General features: G+C 39.3%; 2 protein-coding genes across 2 annotated transcripts; one reads left to right on the top strand and one right to left on the bottom strand.

The window, feature by feature from the left end:
- Positions 1-1,314: 1,314 nt before the first annotated feature.
- Positions 1,315-14,159, top strand: anxa5b (annexin A5b). Its single transcript, XM_047366975.1, has 13 exons — positions 1,315-1,441; positions 1,625-1,668; positions 7,139-7,223; positions 7,552-7,646; positions 10,352-10,465; positions 10,544-10,634; positions 11,444-11,523; positions 11,604-11,654; positions 11,983-12,076; positions 12,288-12,383; positions 12,491-12,549; positions 13,637-13,759; positions 13,853-14,159. The coding sequence occupies exons 2-13, from the start codon at positions 1,666-1,668 to the stop codon at positions 13,913-13,915; spliced, it is 954 nt and encodes a 317-aa protein (XP_047222931.1). The 5' UTR covers positions 1,315-1,441; positions 1,625-1,665; the 3' UTR covers positions 13,916-14,159.
- An 8,726-nt stretch (positions 14,160-22,885) lies between these two features.
- LOC124868763 (fibroblast growth factor-binding protein 1-like) lies at positions 22,886-25,993 on the bottom strand. The gene is made up of 2 exons (XM_047366332.1): positions 25,053-25,993; positions 22,886-24,575 (listed from the first exon to the last, which is right to left on the bottom strand). The coding sequence occupies exon 2, from the start codon at positions 24,540-24,542 to the stop codon at positions 23,946-23,948; it is 597 nt and encodes a 198-aa protein (XP_047222288.1). The 5' UTR covers positions 24,543-24,575; positions 25,053-25,993; the 3' UTR covers positions 22,886-23,945.
- Positions 25,994-26,593: the final 600 nt, after the last annotated feature.

Below are 26,593 nucleotides of genomic sequence, written 5' to 3'. Positions count from 1 at the left end.
TGCTTAAAAAATGTTTCTAACCTCTTTCTAAACCAGTGTTGTGTGTACATATACAGTGCCTTGCACAAGTATTCACCTTTTGATGATGATTCTTTTCACATTTCGTCATGTTACAAACCTTGATGTACTTTCTTGGGATTTTATGACAGACCACCTTAAAACAGTTCATAAAGGTGAAGTGTAAGGGAAACTAATGAACAAAAATCTGAAACATTTAGCATGCTTTTGTGTTCACCTCCCTTTACTCTGATTCTTACAGACAACTAATTGATAAATAAAGTCCACCTGGGTGTAATTTATTCTTAGTATCAATTCAGGTATTCTGTGAAGTCTGAGAACATTAGAAAACAAAAAGCCTCATTAAGCCCAACATAACAGCTCAGGAATAAAGTTGTGCAGACATTTAAAGCAGGGTTAGGTTATCCCAAAGTGAGTTCTGTTCAATCCATCCATGCTAAAAGGAATATGGCACATCATGCATTTTGACAGAAAATGAACACTTCCCATCATACAGAATGCAACATCCCCATGGTGATACACAGAGGTGGCAGCCTAATGTTTAGGGATGTTTTTCTTCTGCAGAGACAGCGAAGCTGCTCAGAGCTGATGCAAATATGAATGGAGGTAAATACGGGGCAATGAAAACCCGTGAGAGGCTGTAAAGACTTGAGACTGGGCAGAAGTGCACCTTTTAACAGGACAACAACTCTAAGTATAAATCCAGAGCTAGAGTGGTACAGATCAGAGCATATTTATGTGTTAGAATGGCCCAGTCAAAGCCCATGTCTACATCCAATTGAAAATCTGTGGCAAGATTAGAAAATTGCTGTTCATGGACTATTCATCCAATCTGACTGAGCTTGAGCTACAAACCTGCAGCTATAAAGTAGCTAATAGTGAAAGGTGGTTAAGCAAAGCCACTTAAAAAAATCAAAATGATGTATAATTTCCTTTAAACTTCAAAGTTATGCACTTCATACTTTGCATTACTTTATAATGTAAAATCACAATAAAACACATAGAAGTTGGGGGTTTGTAACGTGAAGGTACATTAAAAAGTTTGAAAGGGTATGAATACTTTTGTGATGACAGAAAGTAAGTAAAAAAAAAAAAACTTTGAAGGAGCTCCAGAAATCGGTTGAAAACCTGTTGCTTTAGACCACTTTAAAATATCATAATGACTGGAAGCAAAATCTAAAGAAATTATGGTTGTAAGTCGCTTTATGAAAAGATTTCCTAGAAATGCTTCAGGAACGGCTGCGCAGCGTCATGGGATACACCGGGGTGTGGTCCATAAACTACAGACGGTTTATGTTAGTTGGGTTCCTCCTCCTCTTCTCTCTCTGCAGGCTGCTCTCAGAGCTTCACTTGACGGCTACAGCTCAGCGATAAGTCCCGTTCAGACAGACCAGGATCCGGAAAACCTTTACGCGTCCGTAAGGTGAGAGAGGAGCAAGAAAACATGTGAGGGATAAAAACATCTGGTCCTGGAGAAGTTAACAGCTACCAGACCAGAGAGCAGACAGAGCAGGAAACACGATTAAAGCTGATAGAAGTTAAAAATGGATGTTTGGGTGTAAGTTTTGTTTCCTGTGGTAGAATAACGCCCCTTTTTTTCCTACAGATTTTATTCCCACTGTTGAAAAACCTTCCAACATCTTCAGGATGGTAAGTCCTTTCATACATCTTCCTCAGGTATTATCACAGCAGACGACATACACGTATTTATGCAAATATGTGTCTCCTTGGTTTTAGACTTGTGGCCATGCCCACTCCGCTCATTAGATAATCCTCAGCTATTTCCCACCTCCCTCTCTGTTTGTTGTCAAGCAGGTTTGCAGGTTTATTAACAAGGTTTATTTAAAAACGCCAAACAATGAGTTCAACGGTCTAAACAGTCATTGTTCTGCTTTAAACTAAACTATGTGGCAGTTATTTCAGTTTTTCTAAATAACTAATCATGTAAAGTAGATATTTTAGTAACTTGTTATAATTAGGTTGAATATTTCTAACTACATTAATGTTTCAAATCATTGAAGGTTCATCAGATTTTATGTGCAATGAAGGGTGTGTACGCGCATGCTCATGTGGCAGCCCAGAGAGATTTAGTTTGGGGAAGTTTGGTGAATGACTCACTGGTGTGGGCTCTGTTTCCATTGGGTGGGTCCCTGGATCCTTCCCTGCCTTTTAATGTACTCATTTCCACGTTTGCAGACCCCCCCCCCCCCCTCATTTAAAGGCAAAGTCTATCTCCTCACAAGGGTGGAGTTTGTGAGTTATAGTCCAACAAAATAGCCAAAAAACACGTCCATCTATAAGAATCCATTGGGAGGAGAAATGTTATGATGTTTCAGTCTCTGGGTTGGAAACTGTCTCCAGATACTTCACTGGGTCTTTGGTTAGAAAAGCCTTCACACTTGGGGATTTTTACATGTTAAAGTAAATACAAAGACATTCATTTGCACCCCTGGTAGGGATATATAAAAACATTGGCACAATTTTACATAGAACATTTTAGAAAAACCCAAAGAAATTTAAGTGCATTTATTCAGTGAGGCAGAAAAAAAAAAAAAAGCACAAAACAAAATAATGTTCCTGCCACATTTGTTTGCTTGTTGGTAACTGGAGCACTTTTAAGTTCTACTTTACCAGTTTAACTTGTTCAGGGCGTTTACAAAAGTCAGTCAGTCAGTCATTTTCTACCACTTATTCCATAGTGGGTCGTGGGGGAGCTGGTGCCTATCTCCAGCAGTCTATGGGCGAGAGGCGGGGTACACCCTGGACAGGTCACCAGTCCATCGCAGGGCAACACACAAACAAACATACACTCATTCATACACCTAAGGGCAATTTAGAGTGACCAATTAACCTAACAGGCATGTCTTTGGACTGTGGGAGGAAGCCAGAGTACCCGGTGAGAACCCACGCATGCACGGGGAGAACATGCAAACTCCATGCAGAAAGACCCCAGGCCAGGAATTGAACCCAGGACCTTCTTGCTGCAAGGCAACAGTGCTACCAACTGCACCACCATGCAGCCAAAAGTTTCATTAATAATCCTTAATGTCCTGTTTTTTGAGGTATGAATAGGACATGATAGAGAGGCCCATTGATCTAAGCCACTCTTCATAATAGCAAACCCCCCCAAAGATTACAGAATATATTAAGCAAGTAGACGTGTGTTGAAATTCACAAGTCAGGAAATGGCTGCAAGAAAACAGCTACTCACCCAATCTTGCCCATATCTACAATAAGTGCAAAAATTAAAAAGATATACAACAACAGGATCATGTTTCAACAGGATCCGGGTTTATCTTGTCACCTCATACGATGAGCAGGATATGAAGAGAGCTAAATAAACCTCCAAAGCTCACTGTCAGAGAAGTGCAGCAAAGAGATACATCCCTTGAGGTCACCAGTACTCCATAGCAACATTTAGATGTGATTTACATGCCAACTGGTTGTTTCAGAGTTTGATGCCAAGGAAAACCCTTCGCTGTCCTACCAGCGCAAACGCAAAAGTGTGGAGTTTGTTAAACAACAACTGGACCTATACCTTTAACTTGAACTTTCTGCTTTGGTCAAATGAAACTAAGGCTGAACGCTTTAGCAACCACACACTACACGTAGGTCTGGTGTGGAGGTAAAAAATAAGAAATATGTGAAGAAACACCTTATGCCTACTGTTAAAGTATGGTGGAGGATCTATGATGCTGTGGGACTGTTTTTCTTCCAAAGGTGACTGTGAAACCCTATTGCAGAACATATCATCATGAAATATTTGAAAAAAAACAAAAAACCTTTGTATTTATATATATATATTTTTGTATTTAAATCTTTGCATTTTTAGATTTTAAATTTCACCTACACTACTTTGCATGACAGAAAGGCCAATATTCAATATTTAAATAACTTTCTAAACATGTTGGAACGATAGCTCTTATGATCCAACATTTCAAAACACCACAATGTGGTAATTTAAAACTTTAAATTGCAACAAGCTGGTAATAAATTGTAATTCGCCAGTTAGAGCTGCATATGGTTTGCAGGGTAGGAAGACCCATGCTTTTCATTATCTCAATTAATTTTACAGTTAACTATAAAAGGTGTTTAATGGCATAAGGGGGCTCTTTCTGTCATTTAGCCTTGGCTACATGGACCGTCTTTATGAGAGCCTCAGTTCATGAATGGAGGACAGATATGAAGCCTATAATTGAGCAGCTCATGTTTACTTATGGAGATTCACCATGTCTGAACTCACTCAGCAGACTGTGCCACACATTCCAGTGGACATGGTCGCCATTGTTCAATTTTTTCCTAATCAGCTATTTGTCCGAGCTCCCAGCTGACCTACCAGATTTAATTTAGCTCGTGATGCTGAGTGCGTTGATGAAGAGAGTGAAGCTGATTTGCATGTTGGCATTCCTGCAGGCAGAAACAGACACGAACCTCCTTAGTGGCAGTTTTTCTGCTCCATGTTTTCAGGGTCAGGATTTCAGAAGCATTCCAGGGTTTTCCTCTCCAAACATTTGTTTCTCTTCTCTGCTCCTTGGAAAAAACATGTCACTAATCTCAGTCTCATTTGAGAACAACATTATTTAATTAACGTTAAATCTATTATGATGTTACTTGTTTTGCAAAGGTTATTACAGTATTGTCTTCAGCTCTAATTAATCTGCTGTTCTCAAATTGTATCCTAATATCCAGGTCAGTTAAATAAGAATGAAACTGAATTTCAATAATTCCTTAGCCTTTTGCTACTGCTTTCGGCTGTGTATCTGCACTGAATTAAAAAAGCAGATTGCACTAAATGCATAAAGATGCAGAAACACCCATCAAGTCCAGCAGGTGTGACCAGTTTGCACCAGATAACAGTTGATCTCTCTTATCGCTCAGAGATCTCCAGGTTTTGAAAAGGCTCCTGAAAACTGAAACAACATCATCTATCTGTATCTGGGAGGAGCTGTGATGGAAATGTTCTTTCCAAATGAGATGTGGGTGTTTTTAAATGGACCAATGCAGAATGTAAAACAGTCTCACTCGTGAACAAAAAGCTTTTATTGAATCTAGGAATCTCTCAGATTGTGAAATTATTATATGTTGTGTTTTTTGTGCTGTGCGGAGGTGGGATCTATAGTCTAAATAGAGCAGACAGAGTAAGAGTTGTGCTTCCTTGATTACATACTGTTATTTTTACCTTGGTTTCTTTTGCAGGGTGGTGGCTGTGCTCCTAAATGGTTTTTATTTCTTTATTTCTTTACAACAATACTGTATCATGCACACACTGTAAAGGAGCACTAATTCTATCTAGTGACAATCCGGCCTTTAATTTATGCAACGCCTGCAGTGCAATAGGTTGCTTGTTCCCCCCACATTTTGTTTTCCTGCATGAAAATCACCTCTTGTGCTTTCCTGATTAGGATTACATCTTATTTTTCCTTAAAAAATGAAAAATAAAATAAATGGAAAAAAGTCTTAAATGCTCATCTGCGTTGCATTATGAGGACAGGCCCTATTTGTTGGATAAAGCTACCTGAGGTCTTCAATATTTGCTTCAAATAGTTTAACTTTTAAAAACAAGGCAAAACACATGATTTTATTGTTTTTTGGTTTTTTTACGCAAATCATCTGCAATATTCCATGCATCAGAAGATGGGTTTCATTGTACCTTCTGTGACACTCCTGTCTTCTTTTCATAAAGCCTCTTCAACGTCAAAATTACCACCACCTTTCAGGGCACAACAAATATTTTACCAAATCTGTGTGTCACAAACAGTGGTGGTCTTTTACAATGCAATACATTTTCCACCGGCTGTAAATTGCATAAATATTCACAAATATAAGGCATGCTTATTAACTCATTTTATTTGTGTACAGAGTGTTTGCCTAACAGGTCTATCTTACCAGCAGGAATTTCTTTAAACTGTTTTCGAATGCACAAAGTTTGGTTTGCATAAAGGGAATCATGCTTTTGTGACATTCATATCAAACAGGTAAAATCTCACAAATAATTTTACAAAGAGCACGGCAGGATGTCACGCTTTACTGGGTAATACAAAATTCAAAAATCATGAATTATTAGGTTAAATTGGTAAAGATTTTCTGAGCAGTCAGAAATTAATGAATTTGCATGGTTACATGATGGCTACAACATTTAAAGTTTTTATGACAGTGTGCAGGAACTTGGGAGTTTCCCCAAATAATCAAGAAAACCCAAAAAATTGCTGTAAAGCACAGCATCTCAATCGGATTTCAGTCTGAGCTTTAACTAGGCCCTTTAACTGCCTTCCTTTTGTTTTGGACTTAAAAAAAAAAGCAGAAGAAATTTGTAAGAGGGCAAACACTTTACAGCACTGTAGCTGCACAAAAAGTAAAAAAAGAACCCTATAATTTGTCATGCAAAGGTTGGCAATAATAACATATTTTCAGTATGTTCTACAGGCAAATATATAAATACAGTAACTATTATCATAACACAAACACTACTATAACCTGCTGCCTGGTTTTGAAAAGTATATAATCTTATTTCAATTAATAGTATTTTATAATTCAAATGTGACATTAGTGTGTAAAGCACTTTTATTATTGTTACATGAAATTTAAATGTCTGAATAAATTCTGAATAAATTCAGTCTATATGTTTTTGTCTGTGCACCTTTTACTACTTTAATATCTGGTCCTACTGGTTTTGTTTCTGCTATCTTGTCTGAAAAGATGTTCATATGTTTAAATTAGCATACTATATGTTTAAATGCTTTAACTACATGCTGGTACTATTAGCCTTTTCCCCATTCGGTAGTATGTAATGCAATGTCTGATTATCCTACTTAATCTTTTGTGAATATTTACATTTTAATTGTTGCTTGTGTACATATAGCAGATGGTTTATCTCGCTGAGTTGTTTTCTTGTTCAGGGACTGCAGATAAAAAAATAGCCTTTTGGCTAACTCTGGTGTATTTGCAGCAATGCCATTAATGTACATATAAACCTATTCTATTATTTTATGGTGACGAATATTTGATTGTCTTTCCTAAATAGTTGATATTAAAGATGGCAAAAGGTGTTAGATGACATGATGAGAATCTGCTAAAGAAATGATAAAATATCTATAATTTGTCCATAATTTCCTGGTTTCAGGCCAGCAGAGGAACTGTTAAAGCCAGTGCTAACTTCAACGCCAGTGCAGATGCGGAGGTTCTGCACAAAGCCATGAAAGGACTAGGTAAGATTTTCACTAAAAGTCCAGCAGACCAGTGAATGTCTTAGGGAGTTCCTCTTTGATGGGCCACAGGGTAGTAGGCAGGGATCTCCACCCACGCAGACAGCAGTGAGTCATGAACACGTGAGCAGCTGAGTGTAACATGAAGCTCCTCTGTGGGCTCACACAGACCTGCTGACTTTGACTCTGAGCTTGATTATGTGGGTTAAACTGAATCAATCAAGAATCCTCCTGAAAAGAGTATGCTTGTTATTTATGTTACGTAACATGGATGTCATGTGAGAGTCATAATCGCAGCTCTGCTGAGTAACCATGGTGCTTGTTGCCGTAGGGACCGACGAGGCTGCCATCCTGCAGCTGGTGACTGCTCGCAGCAACGCCCAGCGGCAGGAGATCAAGGCTGCCTACAAGACTCTGTTTGGAAAGGTCAGACTGCCTGTCCAACGTCTGATCTACACAGGTTCCTGTAGAGCTTCACCTTTAACCCATAATGAAGAGTGGAACTGAAATCACACAGACCCCTTAACATCCATGTCATGAATTTAAGTCATTAAATGTAAAATAAATAAAAGAATAATCTTCAAATTTACATCACCTGACTGTGGGACCTTTAGGAGAAATTCACATTTAAATTAAATTGTTGACATTAGTTTACCTTTAAATAATGATGGTGTTGCCCCTCCATAAACTACAGTATTATAACTCCAAAATGTAAGTATATACATTTCTCTCCAATAGCACTGTGTAACTAAATTAATAAGTGAATTCATCAACTAACAAACTTAAAACTGCTGAACAAAACTCAGCTCAGTGTAATAGATATACATACATACATATAGAAATATATATCTATATTTGTTTACTCAAATCAGGATTCACACAGCGCTTAAATATTTGTAAAGCCATAAATGTTAGGATCTCCAAATGTTAGGATCTCTGAAATAACACACAAAAACAATCCTTCTGACTAATAAAAAAAAGCAAGTCTCATCTAACCACAACAAAGTACAATACTTAAACTGAATATGGTGGAGAACCCCTACCAAACGTCCCATGTAACACAAGATCTATTATATCAAAAAATTAAACAAAACAAGATTAACCAGTTATTGTCAGTCAAAAAATTAAACAAAACAAGATTAACCAGTTATTGTCAGTCGAAAAATTAAACAAAACAAGATTAACCAGTTATTGTCCGACAATCAGTACACAGACTTGAGTTTCTCAGTCACCCAAAATCAGATGCCAAAAGAAAAGGGGTGCAGCACCGTGTGACTGAAGCTTTTATGCAGTCCACTGATGAGGAGGTATTAACAGATTTGTGCATAATGTTTAACTGCAGGCCTGCTAACACACAAGAGAGCCCCCTATAAGTCAGTGGATGTATCATACAGTGTTTGGTCAAGGGAGGCTGGCTCCTTGGTTTATTTCAGGAATGTTTTCCTTTAAAGGAGACGTTCACAAAGCTGGAAAGAAATTAGGGGTTCATTCATTTGAGAAGAAAGTATGTTAGCATATTTAAAAAGAAGTCAGCAGTAAGGTTAATCTTTATGTCCGTAGGATATAGGGACATCTAGTGACATTAACAGCATATTGCATATATTTGTATATTTTACTGCAAAGTTAACAAAAAGCAAAGTCGTTTCTTTATGCGGGTGTTTACTTTGGTGAATATCATTATTGAATATTAGAGTTCAATTTAAATATTACACAATGGAAATCAGCCAGCTCAATGTTTTGGATTATTAAGCATGATTCCTTGTGATTCTAGGGTTGCTTTAATATTGCTTCTTGTCTACAAGACAGGTGGAGACATTTAGTGTAAAAGGTGGTGTATGTTGCCTTGGTAGCCATCAAATATCTGTTGGGAAAAAGCCAGATCAGGCTGTGTGATCTGTACGATTTAACCATTTGTTGCAGATTGATATTGAGAAATGCAACAATATCAGAGCTGCAGCTTCAGCTGTTTAGTTTTAGAGGAATCAATTGAACAGAAAGGAAGAGGAATATTAGTGAGCTTCATTTGTAATCAGAAGTTGGAGTTTACAAGTTTCAACTCGTAAAACTCATTTTGAGTGCTACAGAAGACAGAATTACCACTTTTTTTTCTAATTTTCTAACTGACCTTAAAATCCAATAAGTCCACCCGTACCATAGTGATGTTAGAAGCAATAAACTGTTTATTTTAACTTCTGAGATTGTATCTCAAACCTTTGAACGTTTGGTGGTGAACACATGTTAGAGCGTTACGGTGCATCTAATGCACAGATATACCTACAGTCAGTTTGTATTGCTAATAGAAGCTAGCATGGCAGCTGACCAGAGCATTAGCTAATCCCAGTGTTTCTCCAACTTGCAACTGGAAGTTTCGACTTCAGAGTTGAATGGAAACAGAGAATTGTTTCAGAATCATTCCACCATTAGTCTTTAAAAGTCTTGAAATGAATAAATGCATGAATGAATGAAATCTTAATTTCGAAGATGTAAACAACAAATGTCACCAGATAAAAATATGATAAAAATAATAAAACATAGAAAAAAAACCTTCATATTCAGTTTAAAAGGGGTCAAGAGGAGGCCAATGTTTATTAAATCCTATCCCCACTTAACTCATGTAGTTAAATACATTCTGCATTTACTCACAGATTACATTATTTTGCTCAATAAAAATATTATTTTATCAGAGGGGGAAAAAATCTTTGATACTTTTGGAAATCATTCAAAAACCAGATAAAAAGACAATAAATCCTCAGCAGAAACTTAAATGATATGATTTTCAGCCATCAGTAGAAAATCTGTACACTGTTGGTGACACAGTGGGCTGCATGGTGGTGCAGTTGGTAGCACTGTTGCCTGCAGCAAGAAGGTCCTGGGTTTGAATCCTGGCCCGGGATCTTTCTGAGTTTGCATGTTCTCCCTGTGCACACATGGGTTCCCTCCGGGTACTCTGGCTTCCCCCTCATGACTCGTTGAGGACACGCAGGTTTAGACAGTGGATGGATGTTTGTGACACACCTGTTAAAAGCCAAATCTTTACAGGATAAAATACATACTCATACCATGTGATTTTTGAGTGCATCATATGCTGATGTGATAACCTTAAGGTGTTATATCTCTTATTTTCATGTCAGGATCTGGTGAATGACCTGAAGGGAGAGCTGGGAGGTACATTTGAGAGGTTGATTGTGGCTCTTATGACCCCACCTCTTACTTATGATGTGACATCCCTTCGAAATGCCATCAAGGTAACAGACACGAGGCTGATGAAAGCTTTCAGGGAATCTCAAATGAACGTTTTGACCTTTGTCCCTTTTTACTTGTAGGGAGCAGGAACAGACGAGAAGGTTCTGGTGGAGATACTTGCCTCAAGAACAGCTCAGCAGGTGAAGGACATTGTTGCTGCTTACAGAAAAGGTAAGGCATTCACACAAACGCTCAGTTTCCCACCTGACACAGCAGCTAGGTTTAACATTGAACTAATATTTACCTCTGTGTAAATATCAGTAATAGTTTGGCAACCTAAAATTTGCTTCGCTGGTTCCCTATTTTTGGGCATCTCTAGATACACTGAAGGGAAAGTCGATGAAAAGCTGAGATGTTGGTTGATTCAACTGAACTGTTTGTTTGTGCAAATGCCAGGCTGTTTTAAGACAGCAAAGAGTTTGAGCAGAAAATATGAAGAAGGTTGAGGAGGAGAGGCTGGGGGCTCTGACCAGAACATCAACACCCATGCACATTTAGATCAGCCATAACATTATGACTAACACTGAAGCCCCAGCATCCCTCACCCCACCTTCTCCGTGTTACCCCCAAAGCGGTGCTGTTAAATCGGAGTAAAAAAGGGGATCTGTTGGTGTGATGGGGTTTCAGAATCCAGGACATGACCTCTCCTACATTCCTTTTGATGCTGGATTGTAGGTTTGGATCTCTGTGCTTTGAGCTTGCTTCTCTCAGATGGTCTCAAACCTTTTGAGATCACTTCACTCTAATTTAGTTGAGAAGCTGTACAAACATAAACATCTAATAGGGTTTTTTCAGTACTCGGCCAAGACTGCTGCTAAATTCTTGTTTAGTGAAAAAAGCTAGTTTAGTTTTTAAGAGCCAAAGAGCAAAGTCAGCGAGCTTAATTTCATTGCTAAAATATCTGGGTTGTTGTGAACCACATTATGAGGAAAAGACAGCTTCAAAGTGTTTGGAAGTGATTGTGTTTCTGTTTACCCAAGAGTACGATGATGACTTGGAGAAGGATGTCTGTGGAGACACTTCAGGTCACTTCAAGAGACTACTGGTTATTCTGCTTCAGGTCAGTCTGAACCTTTCCTCTTCCCTTGTTTTCTCTGCTCTTCTCTTTTAACAGTATGTATATATTTTATCTCTTTCCAGGCGAACAGGCAGACTGGAATCCAGGAGGGCAACATCGAGAGTGATGCTCAGGTCAGTCTGTGTTTTGAAAGTGTACTTCCCGTATTCTAATGAAATTGGAGTAAGAGCAAAACTTGACCCCTGAGTGGAATAGATGTAAATTAGCTAATGCTCTATGTACTTTATTGCTGACGTAGATTCTTCTCCATCCAAGCTACAGAATTTCTCAAGGCTTCATTAAAGGCAGCTGGATGTCCTCTTGTTTTGAACAAGTCCAGCTGCTTTTAATTGGCCGATCTTTATTTTTTCTCAGACATAGTGAAGCTCATTGGATAAATCTCAGGACATTTACAGTTTGTAACAATTTGATAGGTGAGCTGTTGTTTTTTTCTGCTTGCAGGCTCTGTTCAAAGCAGGAGAGGAGAAATTTGGAACCGATGAACAGTCGTTCATTACCATCCTAGGAAACCGGAGTGCCCAACACCTGAGGAAAGGTTTGTCTTTGACACAAACGATGAACGGACTCTGGACGTCCTGTAGCTGTGATGATTATCTGGACCAAGTGTTTCTCCATTATTTGACACACTGACAGGCAAAATAAACAGATTAAAAGTTCTTAGAGCCAGTAAATCAGAATCCTTAAGGTTCTCAGCCAAACTTTGTGAACCTTCTTCAGTTGAACTGAAATCTGGAGCTTTATTTCAGTGTTCGATGCCTACATGAAAATGTCTGGATTTGAGATGGAGGAGAGCATTCAGAAAGAAACATCTGGAAGCTTGAAGGACCTGCTTCTAGCAGTGGGTAAGAAAACTGACCAGCACTTTATTTAGACGCATTCTGTTAGTCTTTTAGTTTAGTTCCAAGTTTCTTCCTCTTAAATAACTGTCTGCTTTGTTTTTGTTTTGAAGTGAAGTGTGCTAGGAGTGTCCCAGCCTACTTTGCAGAGACTCTTTACCACGCCATGAAGGTAAGACAACAAAAAGCTGCAGAATCTGGATAATGTTTTTACTATACACTAGTTATTCAACTCATTTGACTTAAATATTGATCAACATATATTTATATATTGGGGTGCATAGTGGAACACTTCTTAGGACTGTTGCCTGGCCATAAAACAGCAAACATCAGTGAGGGTTGATGACAATTAGCTGTCATGGCAGAGCCCAAGCTTCTGGAAATTAGATTCCAGATTCAAGTCTGCTTTGGGCATACAGGCACCAAATAACCTGTAAGCACAACTTCTAAAGACCATACCTCTACAATTTTAAGTTCCTTTCTCTCTTATGGGAGATTTGTGGACTTCCTATTTTCTTTTCAAGCTGTTGGGATTGTGATGCCCTGGATGAATCTACACCAGCGGTGCCAAAGTCCAGTCCTCAATTGCTACCGGGCTGCAACATTTAGATGCATCCCTTCTCCGGCACGCCTTAATCTTACGTCCCTCATCAGCCTTCAGTCATTCAGCTCTCCAGAGGCCTGTTAAGGTGTCAGTTCTGTGATTCAGGTGTGTTGGAGAAGGAATGCCTCTTGGATGGTAGCTCTCAAGGACTGGACTCAAGCACCCACCCCTGATCTACACCAACAAACCTTTACAGCAACTTCCCATGACTCCCTTATCAACTCAGTGAGAGTAAAGATCTGGTCTGCTAGAGCTGCACAGTATGTTGAATCGCAAGTGCATTGAAGGATCAATGTGCACAACATCACAAAGAATCCCGCTTGTCATAGTTATATATGGTCAGTTGGATGGGGTTTCCCTGTGTCTAATGTTCATATAAGATGTATGGCCTGGTGACTAAGACCCTAAACTTTACACAAAGAGCTGCAGATATTGTGATGATGGAAAAGAAAGCAAGTAGAGAGGGAAATTAGGGCTTTATAGCATTAAGTATCATTGCAATATGTTTAGCAATAGGATTGCAATTTGATATTTTCCTAATATTATTTAACTTTGGGGTCCACCATTTCAACAAAGAAACGAGAGCCACATCACAGTATTTAATGCAAAGTTAACCTAATGCCCTAACAGTTTAATGTGTATATCTTTGTTTTAGGGCGCAGGTACAGATGATAACACTCTAATTAGAGTGATGGTGACTCGCTGTGAAGTCGACATGTTAGACATCCGGGCTGAGTTCAGGAAGAGGTTTGCTTGCTCTCTGCATTCAATGATCAAGGTACGGACACACAAAAAATAATACCCTGCCCCACAAAAACATGTTGGAAATACCAGTAAGGTCGACAATTATTCCTGGTTGTGTTTATTACAGGGAGATACCGGCGGTGACTACAGGAAGACTTTACTGTTGCTCTGCGGTGGAGACGATGCGTAACTTCACCAGCAGTAATTGATAGGAACTGACCTCATACAAAGTTGTGTTGTTTTGTATGAGAGGTCTTTTAAATCCAAATATTGTCTTTGAAAGGCAAATAACATTTTGTCCACTTTATTGCGGCTTCTTCTACTAATATGATTCATTTACAATACTGAAGGACCAGATTACATTTGTTTACTTTGCACTTTGTATGTCGGAACCAGTGAAAGCAATATTAAATGTTTCACTTAAAGAAAAACAACTGAGCTCGTTGGTTCTGTTTTTTCTTTTACACATGTAGTACTGTTAATAGCCAGGAGGGGGAGACAGCCATTTGGATGAAAATGCAACGCCTCATTGTGGAGCTACTATGCTCATTATACTCATTTTACTACAGGTTGTAGCTGATACAACAAGGCAGTTGGGTGTATTTGGATGTACACAGCTAGAGAATGATTTGTTCTGCTGATTTTTTATGAGCATCATACCCAGAATAAACAGCATGTTCCTTAAAACCATCTGATGGTTCCCATCAATGGAAACAATGATTAGGGTTGAAAGCAGGAGCTGAAACATGGCGTAACTCATACAGAAATGACTCTACTCTATACTTTAATCTAGGTTTTAAGTATTTATTCATCTTAAATAATCAATCAAGCTTGTATTTGAGTGTATTACCCAAACATAATTTGAAATGTCTCCATTAGGACGAATTCCATCCATGATCGTGTTGTGAGGGTGAGAAGGAACAGCCAGACATTTCTCTCCAAGCTGAAGTTGAACAATTGGCCAGTAGTCCTCCTACATTAATTCATCAATGTAGCAATGCATCAGTACCCCTGGCAACAAAACTGTCCCACAGCATGATGCTACCACTACCATGCTTGGTAAAGTTTATTTAGGACTGACATACAAATTGCATTTACGTTTGTTCCCTCCCAGTGATCAAAAGAAGAGATGAATGTTTTCTTTTTAAACCAGCAACGTTTCTTCTTGGACTTTAACCCAAAACCTCTCAACCAAACCATACATCAATTCATCTTTAAAGTCTTTTTTCTGTTGTATTTTAAAAGGTATATTTTGGATTAAACATTAAAAATTTAGCAATGAGTTATTAAGACAAATAAAGATTTAAACTCGCTGGGATGAACCAGTTTTATCAAAACATAACCAAAAATGTGGTAAGGAACCAATTTTTAATTAGATGTTTAGGGTCTTAGTCATAAAAACACAGTTTATATTAATTTATATTGTCAAGGGACTTTGACAAAAGATTGTAAAAGTGAATGAAGGTTTAAAGGTTTTGCACGGCACTCTTTATATAATTAACTATTCTCTATTTTCTCATTCTTTCACATGTTTTAATGAGACCAGAAGAAATTTACTTCCATGGCTCCTAAAGCTTGTACTGTAGGACCTGTGGATTGATTCCTAACCTTCTCAAAACCAAGAAGCTGCGTCACAGCTAAACTGTTGCAAGTAAATGAACTGAAAGGAATCCTCCTCCCACCTTTCTCTCTTTGTTCCTCTCTATTTGTTTGTCTCTGAAGGTAAAGGAGAGGTCCTCCCAGGGTTTTGTTATACCGCTTCACCTCGAGCCACAGGAAGACAATACCTCCTGGCTCCTCCCACATGTTGGTGGGTTACTGGGGCTGTGCTCTGGGTGGGCATTCATGCACCTTTGTGGGTCAGATAAGTGGAGAGCTGAGTTTTGTTTTGATGGAGTCTTTTTGCCATTGTCTCCGACAGTCTCTCCACCCTCCTTTTTCATTGCAGCGCCTGACAAAGTGTGAAGCATAAGCTTCAGATTTAATTAAAATTAACCCTGATGGGCGGCATGTTGTCCAGAAAGGATAACATGCTACCCGGTGGCTGGATGATGCCTTTGTTTTACCATCACATATTTTGCTTTTTTCTCCCATGTCAATGTTTCAAATCAGCAAACAATTTTTCAGACAAAGATAACCAGAGTAAATGGAAAAAAAATCTGTAAATGTAGTTTTTAAATCATGTTGTTATTTATAAAGACATAAAGTTATCCAAACCGATCTGACCTTATGTGAAAAAGCAATTACCCTCTTGTTAAATCATGAATTAACTTCAATTTACCACATGTTTTTGTTCACTCTGGCCTGATTACTGACCCTAACCTTTAGACTTATAAAATCATTTAAAAATAACCTGTCTGACAACATTAAATAGGTTAATACACTGCTCAAAAAAATAAAGGGAACACTCAAATAACACATCCTAGATCTGAATGAATGAAATATTTTTATTGAATACTTTGTTCTGTACCAAGTTTAATGTGCTGACAACAAAATCACATAAAAATCATCAATGGAAATCAAATTTATTAACCAATGGAGGCCTGGATTTGGAGTCACACACAAAATTAAAGTGGAAAAACACACTACAGGCTGATCCAACTTTGATGTAATGTCCTTAAAACAAGTCAAAATGAGGCTCAGTATTGTGTGTGGCCTCCACGTGTCTGTATGACCTCCCTACAACACCTGGGCATGCTCCTGATGAGACGGAGGATGATCTCCTGAGGGATCTCCTCCCAGACCTGGACTAAAGCATCCGCCAACTCCTGGACAGTCTGTGGTGCAACGTGACGTTGGTGGATGGTGCGAGACATGATGTGCTCAATCGGATTCAGATCTGGGGAACGGGCGGGCCAGTCCATAGCTTTAATGTCTTCATCTTGCAGGAACTGCTGACACACTCCAGCCACATGAGGTCTAGCATTGTCCTGCATTAGGAGGAACCCAGGGCCAACCGCACCAGAATATGGTCTCACAAGAGGTCTGAGGATCTCATCTCGGTACCTAATGGCAGTCAGGCTACCTCTGAAGAGCTCATGGAGGGCCATGATGCCCTCCAAAGAAATGCCACCCCACACCATTACTGACCCACTGCCAAACCAGTCATGCTGAAGGATGTTGCAAGCAGCAGATCGCTCTCCACGGTGTCTCCAGACTCTGTCACGTCTGTCACATGTGCTCAGTGTGAACCTGCTTTCATCTGTGAAGAGCACAGGGCACCAGTGGCTAATTTGCCAATCCTGGTGTTCTCTGGCAAATACCAAGCATCCTGCACGGTGTTGAGCTGTGAGCACAACCCCCATTTGTGGACATCAGGCCTTCATACCATCCTCATGGAGTCAGTTTCTAACCGTTTGTGCAGACACATGCACATTTGTTATACAGGTCCTTCTCAAAATATTAGCATATTGTGATAAAGTTCATTATTTTCCATAATGTCATGATGAAAATTTAACATTCATATATTTTAGAATCATTGCACACTAACTGAAATATTTCAGGTCTTTTATTGTCTTAATACGGATGATTGTGGCATACAGCTCATGAAAACCCAAAATTCCTATCTCACAAAATTAGCATATTTCATCCGACCAAAAAAAGAAAAGTGTTTTTAATACAAAAAACATCAACCTTCAAATAATCACGTACAGTTATGCACTCAATACTTGGTCGGGAATCCTTTTGCAGAAATGACTGCTTCAATGCGGCGTGGCATGGAGGCAATCAGCCTGTGGCACTGCTGAGGTCTTATGGAGGCCCAGGATGCTTCGATAGCGGCCTTTAGCTCATCCAGAGTGTTGGGTCTTGAGTCTCTCAACGTTCTCTTCACAATATCCCACAGATTCTCTATGGGGTTCAGGTCAGGAGAGTTGGCAGGCCAATTGAGCACAGTGATACCATGGTCAGTAAACCATTTACCAGTGGTTTTGGCACTGTGAGCAGGTGCCAGGTCGTGCTGAAAAATGAAATCTTCATCTCCATAAAGCTTTTCAGCAGATGGAAGCATGAAGTGCTCCAAAATCTCCTGATAGCTAGCTGCATTGACCCTGCCCTTGATAAAACACAGTGGACCAACACCAGCAGCTGACACGGCACCCCAGACCATCACTGACTGTGGGTACTTGACACTGGACTTCTGGCATTTTAGCATTTCCTTCTCCCCAGTCTTCCTCCAGACTCTGACCTTGATTTCCGAATGACATGCAGAATTTGCTTTCATCCGAAAAAAGTACTTTGGACCACTGAGCAACAGTCCAGTGCTGCTTCTCTGTAGCCCAGGTCAGGCGCTTCTGCCGCTGTTTCTGGTTCAAAAGTGGCTTGACCTGGGGAATGCGGCACCTGTAGCCCATTTCCTGCACACGCCTGTGCACGGTGGCTCTGGATGTTTCTACTCCAGACTCAGTCCACTGCTTCCGCAGGTCCCCCAAGGTCTGGAATCGGCACTTTTCCACAATCTTCCTCAGGGTCCGGTCACCTCTTCTCATTGTGCAGCGTTTTCTGCCACACTTTTTCCTTCCCACAGACTTCCCACTGAGGTGCCTTGATACAGCTCTCTGGGAACAGCCTATTCATTCAGAAATGTCTTTCTGTGTCTTACCCTCTTGCTTGAGGGTGTCAATAGTGGCCTTCTGGACAGCAGTCAGGTCGGCAGTCTAACCCATGATTGGGGTTTTGAGTGATGAACCAGGCTGGGAGTTTTAAAGGCCTCAGGAATCTTTTGCAGGTGTTTAGAGTTAACTCGTTGATTCAGATTATTAGGTTCATAGCTCGTTTAGAGACCCTTTTAATGATATGCTAATTTTGTGAGATAGGAATTTTGGGTTTTCATGAGCTGTATGCCAAAATCATCCGTATTAAGACAATAAAAGACCTGAAATATTTCAGTTAGTGTGCAATGAATCTAAAATATATGAATGTTAAATTTTCATCATGACATTATGGAAAATAATGAACTTTATCACAATATGCTAATATTTTGAGAAGGACATGTATTGTGTTGTTTAAGTGTTCCCTTTATTTTTTTGAGCAGTGTAGATCTCACAAAGCAAAACATCAGGCCCTAACTTAAGGAAATTCAGGAACAGATGAGAAACAAAGTCACTGACATCTAGAAGTCTGGAAAGGGCTACTTAAAGATTAACAATTCATTTTTAAGGATTTTTGGTCCAAAGCAAAAACGCACCAGGAGCCCAATATGGAAATATTATAGAACAAATGAGAAAACCTTACCAGCAGTGGCCGGCCTACCAAAATTACACAGAGTGCCTAGAGAAGTCATTGAGAACATCACAAAAGAACCCGGAACAACAGCCAAAGGACAGCTGGCCTCATTTGCCTCAGTTAAGGTAAGTGTTCATGAGTCAACAAGAAAAAGACTGGGCATCCATGGGTTATATGACTCCCAACCAAAAACAACATAACGATCCATCTCACAAATACGTCCTGATGATTTTAGAAAAAATAGTCTGTGGACTGAGAGAAAAGAGGGAGTCAAACGTGGTGGTGGTAGTATGAAGGTCCTGGGGCTGCTTTGCTGCTTCTGGACCTGGATGACTTCTGCTCTCTACCAGAACATTCTGAAGGAGAACATCAAGCCATCAATTACTTTTCACTGGTCGGACAACTTTGTTCCCTTAACATATGAAATAATTATTTAAAACCTGCATTTTGTATTGACTTTGTCTGATGTTAAAGTTTATTTGGGGATCTGAAAAAATTATGTGAAACCAATAAGCAAAAGCAGAAGAAACCTGTAGGGAGGGTCTATACTGTCACATTTATTTTGGCACATGTGGCGCCATATAATTTACTGATTTTAGGAAAATTGTTTGCATTATTATGTAATTCGTTTTAGAGACAAGTCTACCTCACAGGAAGCTTTCTGAACAAGCTATACTTGATCAATCTTCTAACTGTACTGTCATAAACTTTAACATTTAACAAGCTGATGGAGGAATGTGGAGTCCTGAATGAACACCTTGGTTTTCTTTGTCATTTCTCTGAGTGTTTCCACGGTTTGACTCTGAGGTGAATTTGATGGAAAGTCCACTTGTGAGAACATTGGATGCTGTCCTACATTTTTTTTCTTCACTTTGTTCTACTTGGGAATCATTTTCTCTGTAGAACGATTTATTTTAAATGTTCTGAAAATGGCCTGAGAACCCTTCCCAAATTGGAGGGAAGCAACCATTTCTTCTCTAAGATCCTTGCTGATGTCTTTCCCCCCTTGGTGCTGCACCACCTAGAGATGATCTCTGAGGTGCTTCAGAAATATAATGCATTCCCCATTAGGTCTGTTAAAGTTTGAGAGCTCTGTGACTGTTTCAACATGAACAAAACTTCCTGTTGAGATTATTGAGGTGGCAACATATCTGGGTTCTTGGTGCGGCATGGAGGAGCATGGTACAGTAGCCACTTATACATGATATTTGGGTCTTGGACACTTGTGTCGATTGATGATCAGACAAAATGAAGCAGCTGCAGTCATGTTGGCCTCACACATAAGCTACAACCTAATCACGCTCACACTTCGATGGCAGAGATTGTAAGTTTCTGCTCCAGCTGCAACCTAAAGGATTTCATCAATGCTAATAGAGATGGGTATTTCCTGCAAGTCTAGTAGATTAGAGTGCACACACTTCCAACTTATACATAGACTGGTTATCCTCAGAAACTGTGAATTTCTTCAGGCTTCAGTTGTGTTACAAAATTAATTCACTACACTATGAAAGAAAGGTTCTGGCATCATAATCAGTGATGAGGAAGAAGGAGGAAAGAAAATACACAAGCAATGGATTGGGTTTATAATAAAATTATACAGAACTCCTAAAGAAACATCTTAAGGTTTCAGAGACTGTGCATTTTTAGCTCACAATGATCAATGAGAAAAAGATTTTGGATTTTGTGTGAATGGTTCCTTATGACAACTTTTCACTGGGATATGTGCACATTCAAGCTAAAACTGTGCAGGATGGTGTGCTCAGTGGTGTGAGATGTTTTGTTCAGGAAATCCTGTCCTAATCCTTATGTTTCTTACTTCACATAACTGTAAAAACTGATGGTGGTGGTGCAGAAACTCCTCATACAGTGTAGTTTGGGACAAAAACATGTTTATGCAAAAATTAGAGCATTGTGATAACATGGTCAGGAAATCACGCAATTCCACAGTGTGTTAACAGGAAATTCAGCAAAGCCACACACACGTGGCTCTTGTGCTCGGCATCTTACAAAGATTAGTGGGTAGATGGTATAGCTTTAAGGAATAGGATAGAAAAACGTTTGTCCAAGGTGATCTGTCAGGAAGGCCTTTGTTTACACATCTCTTTCTCACAGGCCTTGACAGGGTGACAGTGAATGAGAACAGGATCATTATACCTTGTTTTGTGATGAAAACAAACCTCAGAAATGATCTTTCTTAAAGGGGTTTTTACTGGCGCTTCTACAGTGGGTTGGCAATCGATTGCATCTGCTTATATAAGAGAAGGAAACAAGATAAGACATGAAAGAGAGTCACATACCTGAACATGACTCAGATGAGATGATGATTATTGACAAGAATGACTTCCCTTCAGGCTCTTCTCTCTTTTAAGATGTTACAGAAGACTGAGAGCTTTTGAGTATATTTGTCCTGACAGGTCTGCCATTAAGTGTGCATGCAGAGGCTCTACACTATACAGGACATAACTGAAGCCGATCTCTGACAGTTATTCACGTCATAATAATTTCATGAGTTCATGAGTGAATAGACAGAGAAAAACATCTCAGGTTTGATAGTTTTTTACTCATTTTCAATTAAAGTACCTAAACATTTTTCACAAAGATATTTATCAAACTCTGAAATGTGAACTATTCATACAAAAGAAAACTCACAAACTGGACTAGTGTTCTGTTGATAATTACCTGAAAATTTGTAAAGGAACCAATGTTGAATCTTTAGGCACTTTGTTATTTAGAAGCCTGTTGCAAACATACAAAATGTTCTCATTTTTTGTATCAAACCTATAAAATATCAAAGATAAAAGCTCAAAAACAAGAAAAATTGTTTTAACATCAATTAATTACTGTACCTTAAAACTTGATGATCAACTGAAGAATGAAGTTTATCTCAGGTGCTGTCTGTGTCACATCTTTGCTGGATGGTTTCAGGTTTGTTCAATGCATGACTATGAGATACAGTTGTAGACGGTCTGCTGTGTAAAGTATTTTAGACCTTTCTCAGTATTTACATGCACTCTGCACCAGATGTTTCTGGGAAGCAACAGACAGAGTTTGTGTAAAAAGCAGCACAAGCCCAAAGAGAAACCTCTAAAAATCAAAGAAAGCCTGAAAAACAACCGACCATGGACAGCTTAGGACATCATAAGAAAGTCTTTCCAGTCCTTCTACTTGTGAATATTGACTCGAAATACTACTATTAGTTTAAGAACATGGTCCAAGTTTTTGGTTTCTTCCAGAAATCAGCAATTAAGAAAACCTAAAATGACATAGATCATAATCATTGCTGCCATGTTGTTATATTCCCCTGCAGTCTGTATTTAGGTGTCTGGTAAAGGTCCGTATCTGATGTCCTTGATCCATCCTTGATAGAAATAGATTTTTATTTCAAAAAGATGAAACAGTCAACTCACACAATGACTGAACTATGTACAAGTGGACAGACACACATTTGCACGGTCGCCCTGTTTCCTTCCGCCCCATTGACCTCTGACCTCTAACTACTTCCTTGCTGACTGCATGCAGGTGCTGGAATGAGATGTGAGCTGTCAGGTGATGGGTTCTGTCCTTAAACACCCTCTCTGTGCTGTCAAACCCATGAGGAAGGAGGAAAACCTCCATCGAGGGCAGGTCAGAGGTGATGCATGTCAGGAGCGGACAGGAAAGCTTTAATATCCACATCTGGGCCTGTACTTGTTCAGGGATGACTTTTACTCCACACAGACTGCTCTCACACAGACTATGCACTTTGGTGGCTGTTGTTGCACACCTCTACACACAAGGCCCCTCTTATAAGTGGGTGCTAGTGTACAATAATGTTCTGACAAATGTTCAGCGGCCTGCCATGGAGATGGAAAGGTACTAGGTGGAGTGATTTAATGAACATGTTCAAAACAAAATGAAAACCTTTGAATCCTATTTTTTATGTAGTCAAAACCACACAAACAGTTAAATAAATATTTATTTGGTGAATAAATACAGTTTTGTTGACACATTTTACCCAACTGATGGACAGAGGTAGAAGAAAATATGTCTTCAAAGTGTAAAAAGCTGCATTTCAGTTTTGCCAGTACTTGTGATAGCATCATCATTTAATGCCTAAATTAGAACAGGCTGAAATGAGAACATGAGGTCTCTATGGAACATTACTCAGACCTTCAGAAGACCTGCTGAAGACATGCATGTAAATTTAAACTGGGGTTACAATTCAGAATAAAATCCTATCCAGAAAAAAGGCCATTTCAAGTAGTTTATTGAAAGAAATACCACTTGAAACAGCATGAAGTATTAGATTATTTTACAGAAACTGTAAATGGTTTGACTAGTTAAAATCACATATTACAATACATTGCAAAAATAATTCATAGCTTTCAGAGCTTTCCACATTTTGCCGTCACAACCACAATAATCACAGGATTTTATCTGATTTTCACACAACCGACCAACACAAAGTATGGCATAATTATGAAGTAGAAGGAAAATGAATAATGGGTTACTATTTTGTTTTAAAAAAAGGAATCTGAAACATTCCTGCATACAGACCCCTTAACTCTCATACCCCTAAATAAACTCTAATGCAAACAATGACCTTCAGACGTCAGCTAGTTATTCAATAGAGTCCACCTGTGTTAGAGTGGCCTAGTCAAAGTCCAGACATAAATCTAACTGGTAATCTGTGGCAAGACTTGAAAATGGATGCTCACAGACACTCCTCATTCAATTTGACTGAATCTTTGATATTTTAGAATGGAAAATGTGCAAACATGTCTCCAAATGTTCAAAGCTGACAATCCCTAAAGGACTTAAAGCTGTAACTCAGGGGAACTGAATCCATGTGCACACCACACTTATCAGATTTTTATTTATTTATAACAAACTGGACTTCGTTGGACACCCCTGTAGGAAAACGTATTCCAACTGGCCACAAGTTACGAAATTAAAGGTAAAGGAATGAATGAATAAAGTCGTCTTTAATTAACAGGTAAATCCTGCCTCCGCCTGACTTAGCAGTCCTCGCTCTGCACCATGAACATGAAGAAAGCGCACAGGCTGGCCCAGGAGCTGCTGCAATACTCGTCCGCTGTTCTCTGGTGCTCTGCGCGCTTTACGCACGCCGTGGTCGTCGGGTGGATAGGCAGCGGCGTCGTGGGAGCAGTCGCGCTTTTTTTTACGCTGTTCGGATCCAGCCTGAGGTGCGCGTCTCTGTGCGCGCGCTTGCACATCCCGGCTTTCACCAGCGCGCGCCTGTCCGCGCACACCTTGCCCTGCAGCTTCTTGAACGCGCGCGCTACCTGTCTCCAGAAGGCTGTGGGGTCGGAGTTGAAGCCCGGACAGCTCCGAGGTCTGCCGAGGTACTCGCAGCTCGTCTCGGTGATCCCGCCGTGACTCTGCGCCCCGGGCGTCTCGCAGTTCATCCGCACCTTCACCGCGTCTCCGGCTTCTCCCGCGCTCCACGTGCACCGCATCCTGTCGCTGGTGGAGAATTTCCACTCGCGGATCTTCAGCGCGATGCCGGGCTGCTTGGCACCAGAAGCCCGGGGGAGTCGGTCCTCCAGGAGAACCAAAAACAGCCACAAAGAGAAAGCCCTAGGCGGAGACATCACCGTTTATAGAAGAAAAAAATCACAATCCACCTGAAAGATGAAGGAGGGACGGATGAGGATGCACCACCGATGCTATAAAACACAATATTTCATTGAGTGGTAGAAAGTAATACGGATTTTGAGGCGACGTTAAGGTATTTTTTCCATCCATTGACGATTTCCTGGACAACTTCAAATTCTATACTTTTCCCTATTTGCATTTTAGTTTCAGCCAATTTCCCGGCTGTTTTTGAGGTCTAATGACAAACAACATGCTGAATTAGTTTCTAATATGACATGTTGATGTTTGAGTTACAGACAGATGATATAAGAAGATTTTTTAACACCAAATCTGTATCTAATTGAAGAAATGTGTTTTTATATACAATTTAACGCTTTTACCCATCCAAAAATATTCAACGGTTGTTAATTCACAAACTGTTTTGAACAGTAATTAATATTTTTTACAGTATACCAAGGCTAACATATAATAGACACAAAGATCGCAGGTAAGACAGGGAATCTTACCAGCCTGATGAGTTCCGTTGTGCATAAGTCTCCGAGTTGTGGCTCTCTGTGGTCCAGGCGCATGGTTTTTCTTGCATAGCTGTGCAGCACGCCCACCATTCAACACATACACAGAGGTGGGTAGTAGTAACAAGTTACATTTACTCAGTTACTTCTACTTGAGTAATATTATTTTGAAGAAACGCTTCTTTTGCTTGAATACAATTCCTGGCGACTCTGTAAACCTCTTCCGAACAAACACGTTTTACCCTAAAAAGGCACCAGGCAAAGATACATGTGTCTGGTGAGGCTTCTGGTTTGTTATCTGTACTCTGCATCCCCAGAATCAGAACCAAACATGGAACAGAAGCATTCAGTTCCTATGCTCCACTAATCTGGAAAAAAAACTTCCAGAAAACTGCAAAAATGCTGAAACCTCTAATTTATTTTAATCAAGGTAAAAAAACATTTGTTCAGAGCTGCTCTTGACTATTTTGTTTTATTTAAATTATTAACTGAAACGTCATTATTTCAGTCTGTAGTGCAACTTTTTTTTCCCTTTTAGGCTACTGCAATGTACTTTTGTATGATTTATTTTCTTATTTTTTCATCATGTAAAGCACCCTGAATTGTCTTGTTGCTGAGCCTGATGTACCATTTGAAGGTCAAGTGAATATACAGTAAACAGTAGATATTGTCACTGTGGGTACTTTGTACTGTTGTATTTTGTTAAAAGTTTTATGTTTTGGAAAACTGAGATTTGGAAACGTGATTTGTTTCTGGCTGAATTTGTTATTTTGATAATGATGTGATTTGTTTTTACTCGCTTTTTATTTTATTATTCTGAGTACTAAAATCTGCACATAAGTTTATATTTTGTCTGTATGATTACATAATTTTCTCAAATTAAATCAGATTAAACAGTACTACTCAAGTACTCAGTACATAAGTAACATATAGTAATGTTTTGGATGACTGCTCTTTATTTCTACTTTGCTAAATTGAAGTAACGCTACTCTTACCTGAGTACAACGTTTGGCTACTCTACCCACCTCAGCACGAACACTCATGTTCTCATGCAAATCCTTTGAGAAAAATCTTGGCACTAGATTCCAATGAATAGCTCCTGCGTGGCCTGACACAACACGTCCACATCTACATTCACGCTCTGTGTAGATCAAAACAGACATGTGGGTTTACGCTCTGGTAATTTTAACAAGCTGGATTATTATCACAGTCTAACAAGGTTTTCAACCATTCAGGTTCATTGTTCAGCCTGCAGCAGATAGTCAGATTTTATTTGGATTACTTTATATTTTCAGCTTTAATTTCTCTTGACAATGTACAGGAAAAATAAGAATCAATCATCCATCCATCCATCCATCCATCCATCCATCCTTCCATCCATCCATCTCCAATCACTTCTATGGTTGTAGGTGTATAAAGTCTGATGTGGAGAAACTTTATTGGCTCTCAGATGTGAAAAAGCCTTAAAATCAATTCATCTTTTATTCCAGTAAAACATCTTTATTTGTTTATTTGGTATGGCCACACTCATGCAT

This window comes from Girardinichthys multiradiatus, chromosome 5 (genome assembly GCF_021462225.1).
Source record: "Girardinichthys multiradiatus isolate DD_20200921_A chromosome 5, DD_fGirMul_XY1, whole genome shotgun sequence".
Taxonomy (NCBI): Eukaryota; Metazoa; Chordata; class Actinopteri; order Cyprinodontiformes; family Goodeidae; genus Girardinichthys; species Girardinichthys multiradiatus.
The sequence above is the reverse complement of the archived record's forward strand: the minus strand, read 5'-3'. Positions and strand labels throughout refer to the sequence as shown.

Bases quoted from the DNA above. Each gene is read 5' to 3' on its own strand.
- anxa5b (XM_047366975.1), top strand. The intron at 10,635-11,443 runs GTAAGGCATTCA...TGTTTACCCAAG, and splicing joins TGTTGCTGCTTACAGAAAAG to AGTACGATGATGACTTGGAG. The intron at 13,760-13,852 runs GTACGGACACAC...TGTTTATTACAG, and splicing joins CTCTGCATTCAATGATCAAG to GGAGATACCGGCGGTGACTA.
- LOC124868763 (XM_047366332.1), bottom strand. From the start codon at position 24,542: ATGTCTCCGCCTAGGGCTTTCTCTTTGTGGCTGTTTTTGGTTCTCCTG.